Source organism: Saccostrea echinata, unplaced genomic scaffold (assembly GCF_033153115.1).
Source record: "Saccostrea echinata isolate AGI-Se365-2 ecotype Australia unplaced genomic scaffold, CSIRO_AGI_Sech_v1 ptg000010l, whole genome shotgun sequence".
In the NCBI taxonomy this organism is placed as follows: Eukaryota; Metazoa; Mollusca; class Bivalvia; order Ostreida; family Ostreidae; genus Saccostrea; species Saccostrea echinata.
Genome location: NW_026889759.1, coordinates 12,117,470 through 12,133,692, shown reverse-complemented (window position 1 = coordinate 12,133,692; position 16,223 = coordinate 12,117,470). Strand labels below are relative to the sequence as shown.

General features: G+C 33.0%; 1 protein-coding gene across 3 annotated transcripts in view; it reads right to left on the bottom strand.

Moving 5' to 3' along the window:
- LOC133184407 (low-density lipoprotein receptor 1-like) overlaps positions 1–16,223 on the bottom strand; it is a 129,850-nt gene that overhangs the window by 3,512 nt on the left and 110,115 nt on the right. For all 3 annotated transcript variants that reach the window (XM_061319474.1, XM_061319472.1, XM_061319473.1), the window contains 8 exons: positions 11,246–11,362; positions 11,025–11,162; positions 3,447–3,707; positions 2,142–2,313; positions 1,808–2,038; positions 1,427–1,691; positions 1,210–1,351; positions 971–1,108 (listed from right to left, as the gene is read on the bottom strand). In XM_061319474.1, coding sequence (XP_061175458.1) covers positions 971–1,108; positions 1,210–1,351; positions 1,427–1,691; positions 1,808–2,038; positions 2,142–2,313; positions 3,447–3,707; positions 11,025–11,162; positions 11,246–11,362 — 1,464 coding nt within the window. The remainder of the gene's footprint in view (positions 1–970; positions 1,109–1,209; positions 1,352–1,426; positions 1,692–1,807; positions 2,039–2,141; positions 2,314–3,446; positions 3,708–11,024; positions 11,163–11,245; positions 11,363–16,223) is intronic.

Genomic DNA, 16,223 nt, shown 5'->3' with positions numbered 1-16,223 from the left:
TTTTTATTATATCAACAAACTGGATTACGTATTCGATACTTATCTCTCGAATTCAGCAGGATCACTTTTTTCTTCTTTTTTTCCAAATTGTTAGCGTTTTTCATTGCTGAATATTTGTAATAAGAAATTAAATCAAAACAGCGCGAAATGCGAGAGTTTTCGTAGGTTTGTTCTATCATCCATATTTTAATCTACAATGAAGCATTGACTTCCCCTCCATTCTCTTTAATAATTTCTTCAGCATAAATAGTGAACTAGTCGCACAAAATGTGATATTTTATTCCCGGTTACTTCTGATCACTTTTTTTCATTGAAATACCTTGATCTGACTCCCTAATCCAAAACTGCACGGCGGCTTAATGCAGTAAGTACTGGAACAAACACAGATGCACAATTTGATTGTATTGTATTCCATGTCATTGATCTTTTCAATTGACATTGTACGTAATCGTCGAAACATGCGATATGCCTGATATTCGTTATATTTATATTGCATTAATTCCATCAATACCTTAGTTTCTTATTTGATGTGTCACATTATGAAGTTGAGTTGTAATTCAAAGTATTACGAAACAAATAAAGTAAAATCGGTGGTACTTAGTATTAAACGTATTACCTTAGGTTGGAGACTTGGTTTTAGAAACTATTGCAAGTATTTTTTTTTTATTTAAACAAAGTTTTCTTCACAGAAGTGAATGGAATTGGGCAGCAGGCTCAGCCTATTTTAGCCCTCTCTCTATTTTGCAATATATTATTGTTTTTTTTTTAATTATAGATTTGTAATATATTGCGATATATTGCAAGTATCTGTTGTATCATTTAAAAAAATCTTTAAAAATTTACCATTATTATAGCATTCTTAACTTCTGTGATTCTGTTAAACTTATCTCCTTTGACACTTGTCTTTTGGTACACTGTATTATGGAGTTTGTGTGCAATGCTAAAATATTGACTTTTGAAATTCACTAACCATTGTTTTCACATTGTTTTCCAGAAAGGATCATGTTATTTGGACATGCACATGTGTACCCTTTTGAATTCAGTGATACTGGGGTTGGTAGGCAGAGATGGGAGCAGCCACCATTCATTTTTCCACATTTGTTAGGACCTGAATATGAAAATATGTTTTGAATCATAGTTATTTGTCTCAGGATATTTCTTTTTTTTTTTTAATAAATAAACCATTCCTTCTTTATAAATGAAACTTACTGCGCACCTGCCTTTGCTGATGATAGACTTTAATGTCCATTGGAGCCTTCAAACCAGCGATCAATTGTGAATATCCCTGTCCTGTGTATTTGTTAACTTTTCGTATAGCTGCAGATACCCAGTCTGTCCAGTAAAGACTTTCCTATGACAAAATTTGGTAGAATTGGAAAGATACATGTACAAACCAGAGACCCTTAAAAATAAAAAAAATTCTTACCTCAAAAACAGTCAATGAAAATGGATGGCCGATTTGCTCGGCGTTGTGCAGAATTCTTCGAATATCATTACCATCTAGTTTTATTGTGAATATGCTTTTCAGTTTAGCATCAATCCAATATAATCTTTCATTAGCATAATCCAAAGTTAAACCGTTTGGCCATTCAATTTCCGTCTGCACTAGAACACTTCTGCTGGTATGATTTCCATCCATTCCTATGCGCTCGATTTTGGGAGTTGATCCCCAGTCAGAGAAATACATCCACCTGATTGAAATTGTAAATTATAAAATTGTCCTTATTTATGAATGAATACATCATTGCGAAAATCATGCGTTTTTTTGGTTAAATTCTCAAATATTTATTGATATTAGAAATCAGACCCGTTTTTTGGATCAAGCACAATTGATCTAGGTTCATCCAGGTCTTTATCTACAAGAGTCTTTCTAATGGATCCATCAACCGAGGCAACTTCAATGGTATTATATCCGGTATCAGTCCAATACAGATTATGATAGATCCAGTCCACAGAGATTCCATCAGGAGTTTTCACACCCCGGCTGATTACAGGTATGCTTGTCCTATTTGTTTCCCCTTTTTCAGATATGTTTGCCCTTTTGGAAAAGACAGTGCAATATTTGTTTCAACCTTAAAAATTTAATGAAGTAAATGTAAAAGTTAATTTTCAAAATTTACTTTCAAATGTGTTATGCTTACTTCATTATTCTCTCTTGCACATTATCAGACCAGTAAACTACTTTCTTGTAATAATCGTAATCAACAGCAATAGCACTGTGCAGGTCACTGACAACAGGTTGTTGTATCAGAGTATCTACCTCCAATTTTCTGATGTCATTTCTGTTGGCAAACAACAACCAAGGTCTCTCACCTAATTTACCGAAAGGTACATTAAATATAAAACAAGACTGCAGGATTTTATCAAAATTAGTATATGTGCTGACACAGGGGTATAACCAGCATTCTTAGAGGGACAAAATCTTTTGACGAGCAAAGCTAATTTTCAAGTTATTCAATTCGGGTTCTTTTTCTAAAATAAACAACCAATAACGTAGATAACATTTTGCCAGATCCGAGGAGTAAAGCATACATTAAAAATTTAATGCATTTTTCCTGTATGACCAAAATAAGTTTCACTTTTGGAATCGTGGTCATGGGACATGAATGAAAAAAATGGCTTATGTAAAAGTTCTAGAAATTAAAAACAGAAGTCTCTAATAGATTTGTGGTTGTTCCCAGGTTTAAATTTATAGTATGAGCTTATACTGCATCTTTTTTCTTCTGAGTTTTTATTTATCTATGTACTTTGATGTTTACTTAAACTTGTACAAATTTAATTTAAACTATACCCCACTTGTAGGATTTACATTTTGAAAGAATTTCAAAGAAAAATACTTTCAGTAACCAAAACAGCATCATAGAAATCAAAAGTCGATAAACAAAATATTATGTCTTGAGACAAACTACTTGAGTAGTACGTTTTTTATAAATTAGACCAAAAACTGTAGAATTCCTCAGATTATTTTTAGTCAGCATGGCAACGCCATTTATCAAAATCAAAAACCAGTATATAGAATTGTGTATCTAAATGTAGTCTACTTGTGTTGCATGTGATATACCGAAACTGGTAGTGTCCGATTCAGTAGTATTAAAGGGGATGCTAAAAGGTTGCGACCAAATCAAAAATGCCCAAGAACGACGCATGCCAAATGAAAAAAAGAAAAGTAATACTACAATGTAGTAGTGAGTGGAGTGATATTCAAAAGTGAATGTATGAAGCCTGTAATGATTTTTATGGGATGTACAGGTCATATACATGTAATAATTATGTTTACATTTTTTTTACTTACAAAATACATGTATTTTGATTTTTTCACATAAAGAATGATCTGATTTCTTCTTCAGATTTTTTTTGCTTATTTTAGGCGATATATGTGTCTAGTGTGCCTCTTTAAGTTCGTCATCGGCACATATATGATGAAAAATGGAACCTTGTTTACTTACCAATAACTTTACAAATATCCTGGCCATCAGGGAGTTGCTCACGGTTGTAGCCTGGCATGCATTCACATCTGTATGACCCTTTAGGCTCATGAACACATTTCTGTGAGCAAACTGGGGGCCACTGGTCACATTCGTTCACATCTTCACAGGATGTGTTGCCCACTAATCGGTAACCATCCAAACACTCGCAGCGCCGGTGTTGAGTGCCAATAGGGATGCATGTGTGCATACAGCCACCATTATTCAAGTTGCATGGAATTGCTAAAATTTTGAATAAGATGAAAAGTGATATATTTTGTTTGTTTGTGTGTTGTTTTACGTCCCTCTTGAGAATTTTTCACTCATATGGAGACGTCACCACTTGCCGGCGGAGAGCTGCAAATTTTGACCTATACTCGGCACTTAGGGCCATTGAGCAGCGAGGGATCTTTTTCGTGCCAGCACCTACTGCGACACGGGACCTCGGTTTATACGGTCTCATCCGAAGTACCGGTCTCCACGTCCCACAGTGGGATTCAAACCCGCGACGTACGGATCAACTTCTTAAACCGCGACTCTAGAGCAGACGCTCTAACCACTGCGCCACGCAGGCGATGAAAAGTGATATATTAGAATTGATCTGATTGCATCATTTTAGGATTCTTTTTCATGCATTAAGTCAGATTAGGACATTACAATTTGACATTTTTCTTCGTGTTCTTTTCAACAAAATATTGCACATTTATTAAAAGGTTTTGTTTTATTTTCAGCAGTGACTACTTTATGATGGCATTTGATATTACAGTGTAAAGCTTATAAAAATTTTAACTTTTGCATGTTCTTTACAGGTAGCTATCATCAAAACCTTAAATACAATTATTTGAGAATGCTCTGTTGATTAAATGATTTTGCTTTGTGATAACGCTCTTTGGGTCGAATGAAACTTGGATGCATTGAACTGATATTGTCTATGAATTTTAAAGCGTTTTATTTAGAGTTAAAAAAAAAACCCAGAGGACTCTGACGAGATTAAAGCTCTACTTGTATGTATTTGGTTTGCCTTAGTATATCTTAATGAAATTGGACCAAAAGCTATAGGATGTGTAGTGTTTTGAAAGAATTTGAAAGAAATTTTTATTTTTAGTAACCATGGTAACGACGTTTGTGGAAAATAAAAAAAAAAAAAAACAAGAGGCCCAAGGGCCTTAACGGTCATCTGAAAACAATACAACAATTTAGAGGATCCATAAACTGATAAATGAAACTTTGTTGCCCAAAAGCAAGAAAAATAGTATGATAAGCATCAACAAAATAATTGGTATAGAATCTATCTGTCCCACATTTATCACTATTACCATGCAAACTATTAACAAAATGTCTATTTTTAACCCCATATTACAACTTCTCACATTGGTCTCTCTTGGCCTTTGAAGAACATTAAAAAGGATAAGTTATTTTTGCTTCACTTTTATTCATCTATTATTTCCAAGTCTACCTTATCATTAAAACTATGAAAGTACTTTTTGTATTATACAATAAATATTCTTGCATAATTCTCTTCTTCTATTAACCTTTCAAATACATTATTTACGGTGATTAATTATCAAAAGTGAATGGCAAAGGGGAATAACTATGCTCAGCAGATACAAGTTCACAGAGCCCTGACCAGGACCAGAACACTTGACGAAATAATTCAGTTGTTTAAAATTCTGGTAAAAATACCCTTGCATATTAAAACTTTTACTCTGTTTGCCTCGAATATGCCCAGGAGCATAGAAGATTTTCAAAGAAATGCATGTTCACTATATTATTAAATAAATAAAGCCCCCCTTACACTAGAACATCTTACACAGGGGCCATGAACTCACAAATCTGGAAGAAGCACTTTGCTCATCATAACTATACACTTATTTCTTTCTTTTATTACCAGAAGTAGAAAAAATATTTTGAAAGAAATTATGCATTTTTACTATAAAATCAATACCCCCCCCCCCTTCACCAGAACCCCTGACCCAGGCGCCATGAATTTCACAATTTTGGAAGGGGCATTCTTCCTTATCATAACCAAGCACTTCCTTTGTTTGAATAATACCCAGGAGCAGAGAAGAATTTGAAAGAATTCATGCATTTTCCCTATATAATCAATAGAGCCCCTCCCTAACACCAGAACCCTTCACCCAGGGGCCACGAAATTCACAATTTCTGAGGAGGCAGCCATGCTCATCATAACTATGTACTTAGTTTATTTAATATCCAATAGAGAGAAGATTTTCAAAGAAATAATGCATTTTCACTATATAGTCAATAGAGCCCCACCCTAACACCAGAACCCCTGACCCTGGGGCCAAATTCACAATTTTGGAAGAGGCACTCTTGCTCTTCATGACTATGTACTTAGTTACTTTATTTAATACCCAGGAGCAGAGAAGAAGTTTTTCAAAGAATTAATGCATTTTCACCATATAGTCAATAGAGCCCTGCCCTAACACCAGAACCCCTGACCCTGGGGCCATGAAATTCACAAGTTTGGAAGAGGCTCTCTTACTCATCATGTCTATATACTTAAATTGGTTAGTTTATTTAATACCCAGGAACAGAGAAGATTTTCAAAGAATTAATTCATGAAATTCACAATTTTGGAAGAGGCACTCTTGCTCTTCATAACTATGTACTTAGTATATTTGATACCCAGGAGCAGAGAAGAAGATTTTCAAAGAAATAATGCACTTTCACTATATGATCTATATAGCCCCGCCCTAGCACCAGAACCCCTGACCCTGGGGTCATGAATTTCACAATTTTGGTAGAGTGCTCAATGCTTATTACAATCATGCCAACAGTTTGACTGCTTGATGTCCAGGAGTAAAGAAGAAGATTTTTAAAGATTGCATTAATTTTGGTGGTTTTAGCCCCACCCCTCAGGCCCCAGGGGGGCAGGGACCATGAAAGTCACAATTTTTGTTCCTCTTCACCCATAAATGCTATATACCAAATTTGGTTGAAATTGGTTGAGCGGTTTCAGAGAAGAAGCTAAAATGTTCAAATGTTAACGCACGTCGCAAGACGACGGACGAAAACGGATAGCAATAGGTCACCTGAGTGACTCAGGTGACCTAACAATAAACAGAATTATGTTTCTTAGTATAGTGTACTTGTGTACATAATCTTACTGAAATTGGAACAAAACTGGAAATTGTGGTCCCCCGCTTTCGGTGTCTCAATGGCTAGGATGCAATTATTTGTGGCATATTGTAACTTTTTTGCTTGTGCATCTTATCTTATCCCTCCATCATACAAAAGAAGATATAAATTATTGAATTAACAAGAGGCCCAAGGGCTTTAAAGGTCACCTGAGTATAAAACAACAATCCATAGAGGATCCATAGAGTGTAAAATAAACTGATAGAAGCAGCTTTTGTAAAACTTTGATCGTCCATTGTGGCCCCACCCTATCCCCAGAGTCATGATTTAAACAAACTTGAATCTATACTACCTGAGGATGTTTCCATGAAAATAAAACCAATCGTGGCTTTGCTGTTCTTGAGAAAAGATTTTTTTCAAGATTTTTCCTACGTATTCCAAATAAAACTTTCATTGTCCATTGTGGCCCCACCCCACTTCTGGGTATCATGATATGAACAAACTTAAATCTACACTACCTGAAGATGTTTCAACATAAGTTTCATCTTTCTTGGCCTAGTGGTTATGGAGAAGATTTTTTTAATGTATTCCCATATCAAACTTGATCGTCCATTGTGGCCCCGCCCTACCCCTGGGGTTATAATTTGAACAAACCTGAATCTACACTACCAGAGGATGTTTCCACATAAGTATCATCTTTCTTGGCCCAGTGGTTCTGAAGAAGAGGATTTTTAAAAATTGGTCTATGTATTTCTATGTAAAACTTTGATCGTCCATTGTGGCCCCACCCTACCCCTGGGGGTTACGATTTTAACAAACTTGAGTCTGCATTACCTGAGGATGTTTCCATATAAGTTTCATCTTACCTGGTCCGGTGTTTCTTGAGAAGATTTTTAAAAGAGACCATTAATTTTTCACTAATTCTTAATTATCTCCCCTTGGAAGAAGGTGTGGCCCTTCATTTGTAAAAATTTGAATCACCTTTACATAAGGATACTTTGTGGCAAGTTTGGTGGAAATCGGCCCAGTGGTTCTTGAGAAGAAGTCGAAAATGTGAAAAGTTTACGCACGACGCACACCCGCACGACGACGGACGAGAACAGATAGCAATAGGTCACCTGAGTGACTCAGGTGACTTAATAAAAGTCACAGCAAAGATTTAAGCTTCTCAAAACTGCATCAAACTTCAAGATCAAGGTCAGGAGGTCAAATATCATAATACAGTCTGAAAGGTCTTGTCACAAGTAATGCGCAGGTGAAAAATATGAAGGTCTTGTTTCCTCTGAAGCAAAAGTTATGGCCAAACTTCAAATTTTTGATAAGTAGGTCAAACCTCCAGGTCAAGGTCATGAAGTCAAAAATGATAGTTTTTTTTTCTGAAAGATGTCATAGGTAATTACATATAAAATATGATAGCCCTATCCTCTTTCATTGAGAAGTTATTACCAATGTAAAACAAGATGTGTTTGTGAAACACTGATGCCCCCGTATGGCAACTTATAGCAAAGGTTAAACTTTCTCAAATGCAAATCAAATGTGTTGGTACCCAAAGTTAGGTCTTGTCTCGAGAAATATACTTGTGAAATATGAAAGCCCTAGCAGAAACCATTGAATAGATATGAAAAAGGTTAAAGTTTTTTTCAAAAGTATGTCAAACATCAAGGTCAAATGGTCAAAATCAATAGTGCCCAAGGAAAGGCCTTCTCCCAAGAAATAAACAGGTGAAATATGAAAGCCGAAGCATCACTCGTTCAAAAGTTATGGCCAAGGTTAATTTTTTTTTTTTACAAAAGTAGGTCAAACTCCAAGGTGAAGGTCAATGAATTACAATTGTTGGTATCCAAAGGAAGGTCTTGTCACAAGGAATAGACATGTTAGATGTGAAAGCCCTAGCACCAACTGTTCAAAAGTTCCGTCCAAGGTCAAAGTTTTCAGAAAGTAGGTCAAACTCCAAGGTCAAAGGGACAAAGTTTTTTGGTACCCAAAAGAAAGGATTTATCACAAGGATTACATTTATGAAGTATGTAAGCCTTAGCACCAACCGTTCAAAAGTTATGGTCAAGGTTAAAGTTTTCCAAAAGTAAGTCAAACTCCAAGGTCTAGGACAAAGGGTTAAAGTTGTTGATATCCAAAAGAAAAGGACTTGGCATCCAAAGGAAGGTCTTGTCACAAGAATTACACATATCAAGTATGAAAACCTTAGCACCAATTGTTCAGAAGTTGTGGCCAAGGTTAAAGTTGGGTAAAATTTTGCAAAACGGGGCCAAATTCCAAAGTCAGGGTTAAAAGGTGAAATATGATGGTACACAAAGAAAGGTCTTGCCAGTGGAATACACATGTGAATATGAAATCCATAGCTCTAACCAATCAAAAGTTATGGGCAAGGTTAAAGTTTTTGCGGACAGACAAACAGACAGACGGACGGACGGGGCAAAACTATATACACCCGAATCTTCGATACAGGGGCAAAAAAATTAAAAAAAAGACTGTAGTTTAAACTTTTAAGGTCAAGGTCACGAGGTCAAAAAACCAGAGTGTATTCGGAAAAGTCTTGAAACAAGCAATACACATGTCAACTATAAAAAATAATCTTCTCTCTTTCAAAAGCTATCAGCAATGTTAACTTTTTTATTATAAGGTCAAACTTCAAGGTCAAGGTAATGGGGTCAAAAATCATAGTAAATTTGGAAAGGTCACAGGTCATGCACATGAAAAATATAAATGTCCTATCTTCTCTCATTCGGAAGTTATAAGCAATGTTAATTTTTTTGAAAATCAGGTCAAACTTCAAGGTCAAGGCAATGCGGTTAAAAATAATAGTACATTTGGAAACGTCTTGTCACAGGTAATGCATTTGTCAAATACATGTATGAAAACCCTATTCTCTCTCATTCAGAAGTTATAACCAATGTTAATTTTTTTGGAAAATTAAGTCAAACTTCAAGGCAAGGTCACTGGGTAAAAAATCATAGTGTATTTAGAAAGGTCTTGTCACAGGTAATGTACATGTGAAATATGAAAACCCTATTTTTTCTTTATCAAAAGTTGTGACCAAGGTTAAAGCTTTTGTAACAGACTGACAAACGTACAAGACTGACAAACAGACAGATTGTAGAATAAGATTTCATTTCCCCTCGCTTTTGCGAAAGTGAGAGGGGGGCAATAAACATATATATTTGATGAAGGAGAAACATTGAGACTCGCATATTCATGATTTTAAGGAGGAATGCTACACCAAAACTTCATTTAATGGACCTCTAAGACATCTCATTTGAAATATGTTTTCAGCATGGAAAGATGATATTAACTCTTATGTGTTTAGTTTTCATAAATAGTTTTTTATTTAAAAAAAAAAACTAAATTGCCTATTTGACTCTTCTTGACATGTTTTATTAAATATTTATATTGTGCACTTATTAAAGGAAAATTGTAAACTCTAAAGCATATCTTATTTTCAAATAAAACGATTTTTAAATATTCTTTGAAAAATACAACAACAACAACAAAAAAAAAAAAAAAAAAAAAAAAAAAAAAAAAAAATCATATAAAATAATTAAGAGATAATATCAAACTTTCCATGCTGAAAAGATTTGTCTTAAAAATCCATTAAATATAATTTTGGTGAAGCATTCCACCCTAAAAAGCTCACTAGTTTAGGGCGTTGAAAATCCTTGTTTTTCTTCTATAGTTGTGTATCAACAGAGAAATACTTTTCATTTTTTCATAATCAAAATATTATTAGCCATTGTCTTGATAGTTTCATGCAGCAAATTATATCATATTAATATCATATTAATAGCTTTAGCTTTTTAGAAATGAAAAAAAGTCAAAAAATGTTATCAATAGGAGAGCCTCAGTACAATGATAAGCAAGTATCTCCTACTGAAAATGGTTAATGATAGAGCCTTGCTTATTCCCCTTTATCGCACATTTTAATTGTCTTCACATCCATTCACTTACAAGTAATTACATGCTTTTGATATCTGAAAAATTTAAATATTACTTCTGTGGGAATAGTTATTAGTTTGGAATTCAAATTACTCTTTCTTGCATAAAATTGTTCTTAGAAGAATCTGTTCAACGTGTTCAAATTTGAGTCATAGACTGGAATTGACAAGAAGAATGCATTGGCAATGATTTTATCATATGACTGATGGTATGTTGGGGGCATACGTGAACTTCCCCAGTCTCACGGGTCTGATATGCTACAAGTAGTGCAGATTTCATTGTCAAGGTCCTCATTATTTCTAAAGTCTGTGGTGGGGTTATTGTTAAAAAAATCTAGCTAAACCTTTAACAACAGAATACTGGTTTATTTGCGTTTTAGCTGTGTTGAACTTAAGCTTAATGCACTGGCGCCCGATATGATGAGTACACTTACTGTGAAGTAGGTAAAAAATTTGACAAGACAATGTAGCTACAAGTGAGTGTCAACAGAGGCTCAGAATAAAATTTTACTTTCACAGAGTTTGTTATCCTCGTCTGCGGCGTTGACACAGTCCGTTGTGTTGTCACAGAGCTTACGGGCCTCAATGCACTGGGACCCATTTCCGTAGCAGTCAAAACTTTCACTAGGACAAGGACCTTTTGATGTAGCTAAAAATATTAAGTAGTCTAATGAATGTATGACTCTCCCCTTATATTCCTAGCACTTAAAGAAAATGAGTTCAAACACTTACGACAGCCATCTTCATCTGATCCATCCATGCATTCAACATCGCCATTACATCTCAGGGACTGAGAGACACAGTCACTTTTATTGCATTTGAATTGATCTGGTCGACAAGTAATTGTACCTTTTGGGAAAAGAAATTTTTAAAACAGCTTTTCTCATTTTTCCAATATATATATATATATATATATATATATATATATATATATATATATATATATATATATATATATATATATATATATATATATATATATATATATAGGTATATGAGGTTGTTTGTGGGCACCGACCTTCTAAACAGGTTTGTGGGATCTCGCATTTCTACATTGCATAGCTATGTCATATTCATGAATTAGGCGTTATATATGGTCATTATATAATATATAATATAATTTTTGAGATAAGATTAAAAATGTTGTATATCATTGTGGGTCATTAAATTCATATATATAGAGCATTGTGGGATAAATTTTATACATCGCACAATGCTCTATATATATGAATATCATGACCCACAATATTATCATATGCTATATATATTATGTGCTGCATTTCACAATATTAGACATAAGAATTAATGTTTGATATAAATATATATATGTATATTTACATATGTACAATATGGAATGAATCATTAAGAACAGTTTTGCTGGATTCAATATAAGATTTTAAATATTACTTTTCAAGTATTTTGGGGTCATATTACATAATGACTCACTGCGATATACGATTTATGAGATTCTTAACAAGGTATTTTAGGGATATCCTCTCTCTCTATATATATCCCACAATTTCTTACATACACAAATATATATAGTGACAAAGTTGATTTATCAAATAATGTCCACCCCACAATGTATTATTTATAATTTATTTATTCATTAAGCATTGTTAGATATTGAACGGCATATTTTATCTATATGCCTACTTATCCCAGATTTTCTTATATACATGTATATAGTGAACCACATTTAAGCATTGAATTCTTATTTTTAAAAGTAAATATACAGATTTAATCACTGCATTGATTCCATAATGTCCAATCTGTAATGTATTTTTATTAATTCAACATATAGGATAGCAGAGTAATATTACAAGATTCTACACTATATTTTTATGCAATCGCCTGTCCCACAATTCGTTATATACATATATATATATATATATATATATATATATATATAGTGACCCACAAACAGCTATCATCACTACATTTATAACATAATGACCTTCCATTCGTGAATTATTCATTTAAACAATAAAGAGCTTATCAACCTTATATTATGAGATTTTAAAGACAATATCTTACGTATATGCTTTCATATCCAAAAGTTTGTTATAAATATATCTATATCATGACCCACAAACAGGTATAATCACTATATTTATCCCACAGTTCATATATACATAGATACATGTACCGTGACCCACAAACAGGTATAATCACTATATTTATCCCACAATTCATTATATACATATATACAGTGACCCATTAACAGGTATTATCACTATATTTATCCCCCAATTCATTATATACATATATACAGTGACCCACAAACAGGTATAATCACTATATTTATCCCACAATTCATTATATACATATATATAGTGACCCACAATCAGGTACAATCACTACATTTATCCCCCAATTCATTATATACATATATACAGTGACCCACAATCAGGTATAATCACATGCAATATATATATCCCACAATTCGTATATACAATGACCCACAAACAGGTATAATCACTTCATCTATCCCATAAGTCAATCCCTTATCGTAATATATTTACTATTACCATAATCTATTTATTCAACATATAGCTTATCAGCCTAATATTAGAAATTCTCAACAAGAGATTTCATCCCCGAGCCTACATATCCCACAGTTTCTATATACGAATAGATAGTGACACAAAATAGGTATAATTACTACCTTAGCCCGATAATGTCCATCTCATAATATTTTATTTATTTATTCAATATTATGACATTATTAAAAAGATTATTTTATGCATAACACCTACTCATCCAATAATTTCTTACATATACATGCAGTGACCCACAAACTGGTGCATTCATTAGACTGATCCCATAATGTTCATCTTATCGTACTAATATTTTATTCATTTATTCAATATACAGCTAATAAGTCTTATATTATAACACTCTTGCATGTTACACTTTTTTTTTGCAATCGCCTACTTTTCAAACAATTCCTCATATACATGTAAATTCGTGTATATAGTGACCCACAAACAGGTATTAGCATGTACTATACATTGATCCCGTAATGTCCAACTCGAAAGTGTATTAATTATTTATTCATTATGCAACGTTTCATCCGAAATTATTAGATTCTTAACAAGATATTTTATCTAAACGCCTACTTATCCCAGAATTTCTTTTAAACATAATTATTAATTAACCAAAAACAAGTATAATCATCGCGTTGATCCCTTAATGTCCAATCCATTACGTATTTTTTTTCTTTATTCAATATACAGGTTATCAAATTAATACTATGAGATTTTCACAATATATTTTATGTAATCGCTTGTTTATCCAACAATTCGTAATATACATATATTATAGTTACCCACAAACTGGTATGATTGCTACATTAATCACATAATGTCCATCCCAAAATGTATTATTTATTTATTCAACACAGAGCTTATCAACCTTATATTATGAGATTTTTAACAAAATATCTAATCTATATGTTTCGTATCCAATAATTTTTTATGCATATTTAAATATAGTGAACCACAGAGTGGCATATAATCACTTTATTTATCCCACAATACATTTATATATACATTTGTACAGTGACCCACAAACAGGTATAGTGACTATAGGTATCCCACAATTCGATATATACATATATACAGTGACCCAGAAACCGGTATAATCACTTCATTCATCCCATAATGTCCATCCCATACCATAATACCATTATAATAGGATGATATTTTATCAATGAAGAGAAAGGTTTAAAGCGTCAAGTGCCTGTTCATTGATCCTAATAATTTACAGAAAGGGGGTGCACCCTGTGAAAATGTCTACATAATGTACAGTAGTTACGAAGATTTTAAAGATTGTATGAATTTTGATGGATATATGTCGACACAACAAACATTAAAAGGCTAATCTAAAACTGCAATATTCCGATTAGTATTATCTGCAGAAAACACTCAACAAAATATATCTGAAAGCAAATATATGTCTAATTTGACAAGAAATTTTACTCCCATTTCACAGAACTTGAATATTATTCAAATAGAATTACTAAAAGTTAAACATCTCATTTAATAAATATTCTTATTATGATCGACCTTCATAATCCACCCATTTCAATTCAATTGACGGAGTATTAACGGAGAATATTTAAGAACCCGGGTTTTTAATTTGCCCGTACAGGTCCGACAGCACCAACCCATTTTACCAACACTCGAATTTTGACAATGGAAGGAAATTTTCAATAAAGAAATGATAAAATTTATACCGAACACATCTATCGTATTTTGTATCATAAACCGACAACGCAAATGGCGTGATACCTTACATGTACATTGTGAACAAAATACAATAAGTTTCATTTTGATAACTGGTCATCATGGTCATTATTTAGGGGATTATTATTGAAGAATGATTCAATTTGATCCTGAGAGAGGATTTTGGGGCGGGTCATGTCTCTTATTGTTTCCTCACAAACCAACCTAATTTGAATATATAATTAATTTTGTACGATATAGGTATCGATACACACAGATTTGAAAAAAAAAAAAAATGTTTCGTGATACATGTACGTTGATATTAAAACATATATATCATTTTTCATTCTTGTTCTATAAGTTAGAAAAGAATATCAAAAATTATAAGAGGTTTGGTATAAGTTTAGGAGTAAGGGTTTGAACGGAAACCCGCTGAGAAAATTGCATTTAAAGAGATTCGCTCCTCAGCTTTTGAGCATGTTTTTGGTTCGATCTCTATTTAAAAAAAATCTGCATAATATTTTAGTTCTTACAATAAATTTGAGTCTACAATGCCAATTAAACTATATTCAATTAAAATTCCAAGATTAAATTCCATTCCAAAAGCATTAGAAAAATATTTTGACGGAAGTTTTTTTTTTTTTTTTTTTTTTTTTTTTTTTTTAGAAAAAATGATAGATTTTTCTCTTTCGAAGTATTTACACCACTGTTAAGTTTGAATTCCTATTTTTCCATGCAAGTTGCACACAGAGTTATTTTGTGCAGTGAAATGTTTTATGTTGGTCCCAAATTATTTATCAAAATATCTGCCATGAATTCTATTATCATCTTGTGACAAATATAGCAAATTTATTGTGAAAGTCCAGATAAAAAATAGCCTCACTTTATGATAAAAATTGACACATTTTTAATATATTTTTTTTTAAACTACATCATAAACCCCCACATTTAATTTTCTTTTCTGAATATATAATATAATTTTAACCATTCTGCTGAAATTCAGCAAAATCTTTATATTCTCAAATGATTGACTGCTTGTTTAATGTTTAACGCCGAGTCGGCAATATTTCAGCGGTGGATAATTCTGTTTATATGATCGGGTTTTGAAAGTTTTGGTTTCTTTGGCGGCCCCCGATGAGCCTACTCTTTTTCGAAATCCAGAGAAAAGATCCTTTACGTGACAAGGGGGTTGTAATCCTTGACAAGGGGCACCATTTAATGTCCTATCCGACGGACTTAAAAATACGTAAACTGTTAAAAAATAAATTGAGCTATGTATATTTCTCATCAAAATTGCTTGAATTACTTACTTCTAAATTTTCCTGTAAAAACCAGTTTCATGCAAATATTCTAAAATTGTATTAACATTTGTAAGAAAGTTCTTACATCATTCTCACATTAACTAAAAGTCTCCTTTGAATAGGCGAGAAATCGGAACATTCCAAAGGAATATGATTAATAGTTAGCGGACAGTCACAGGA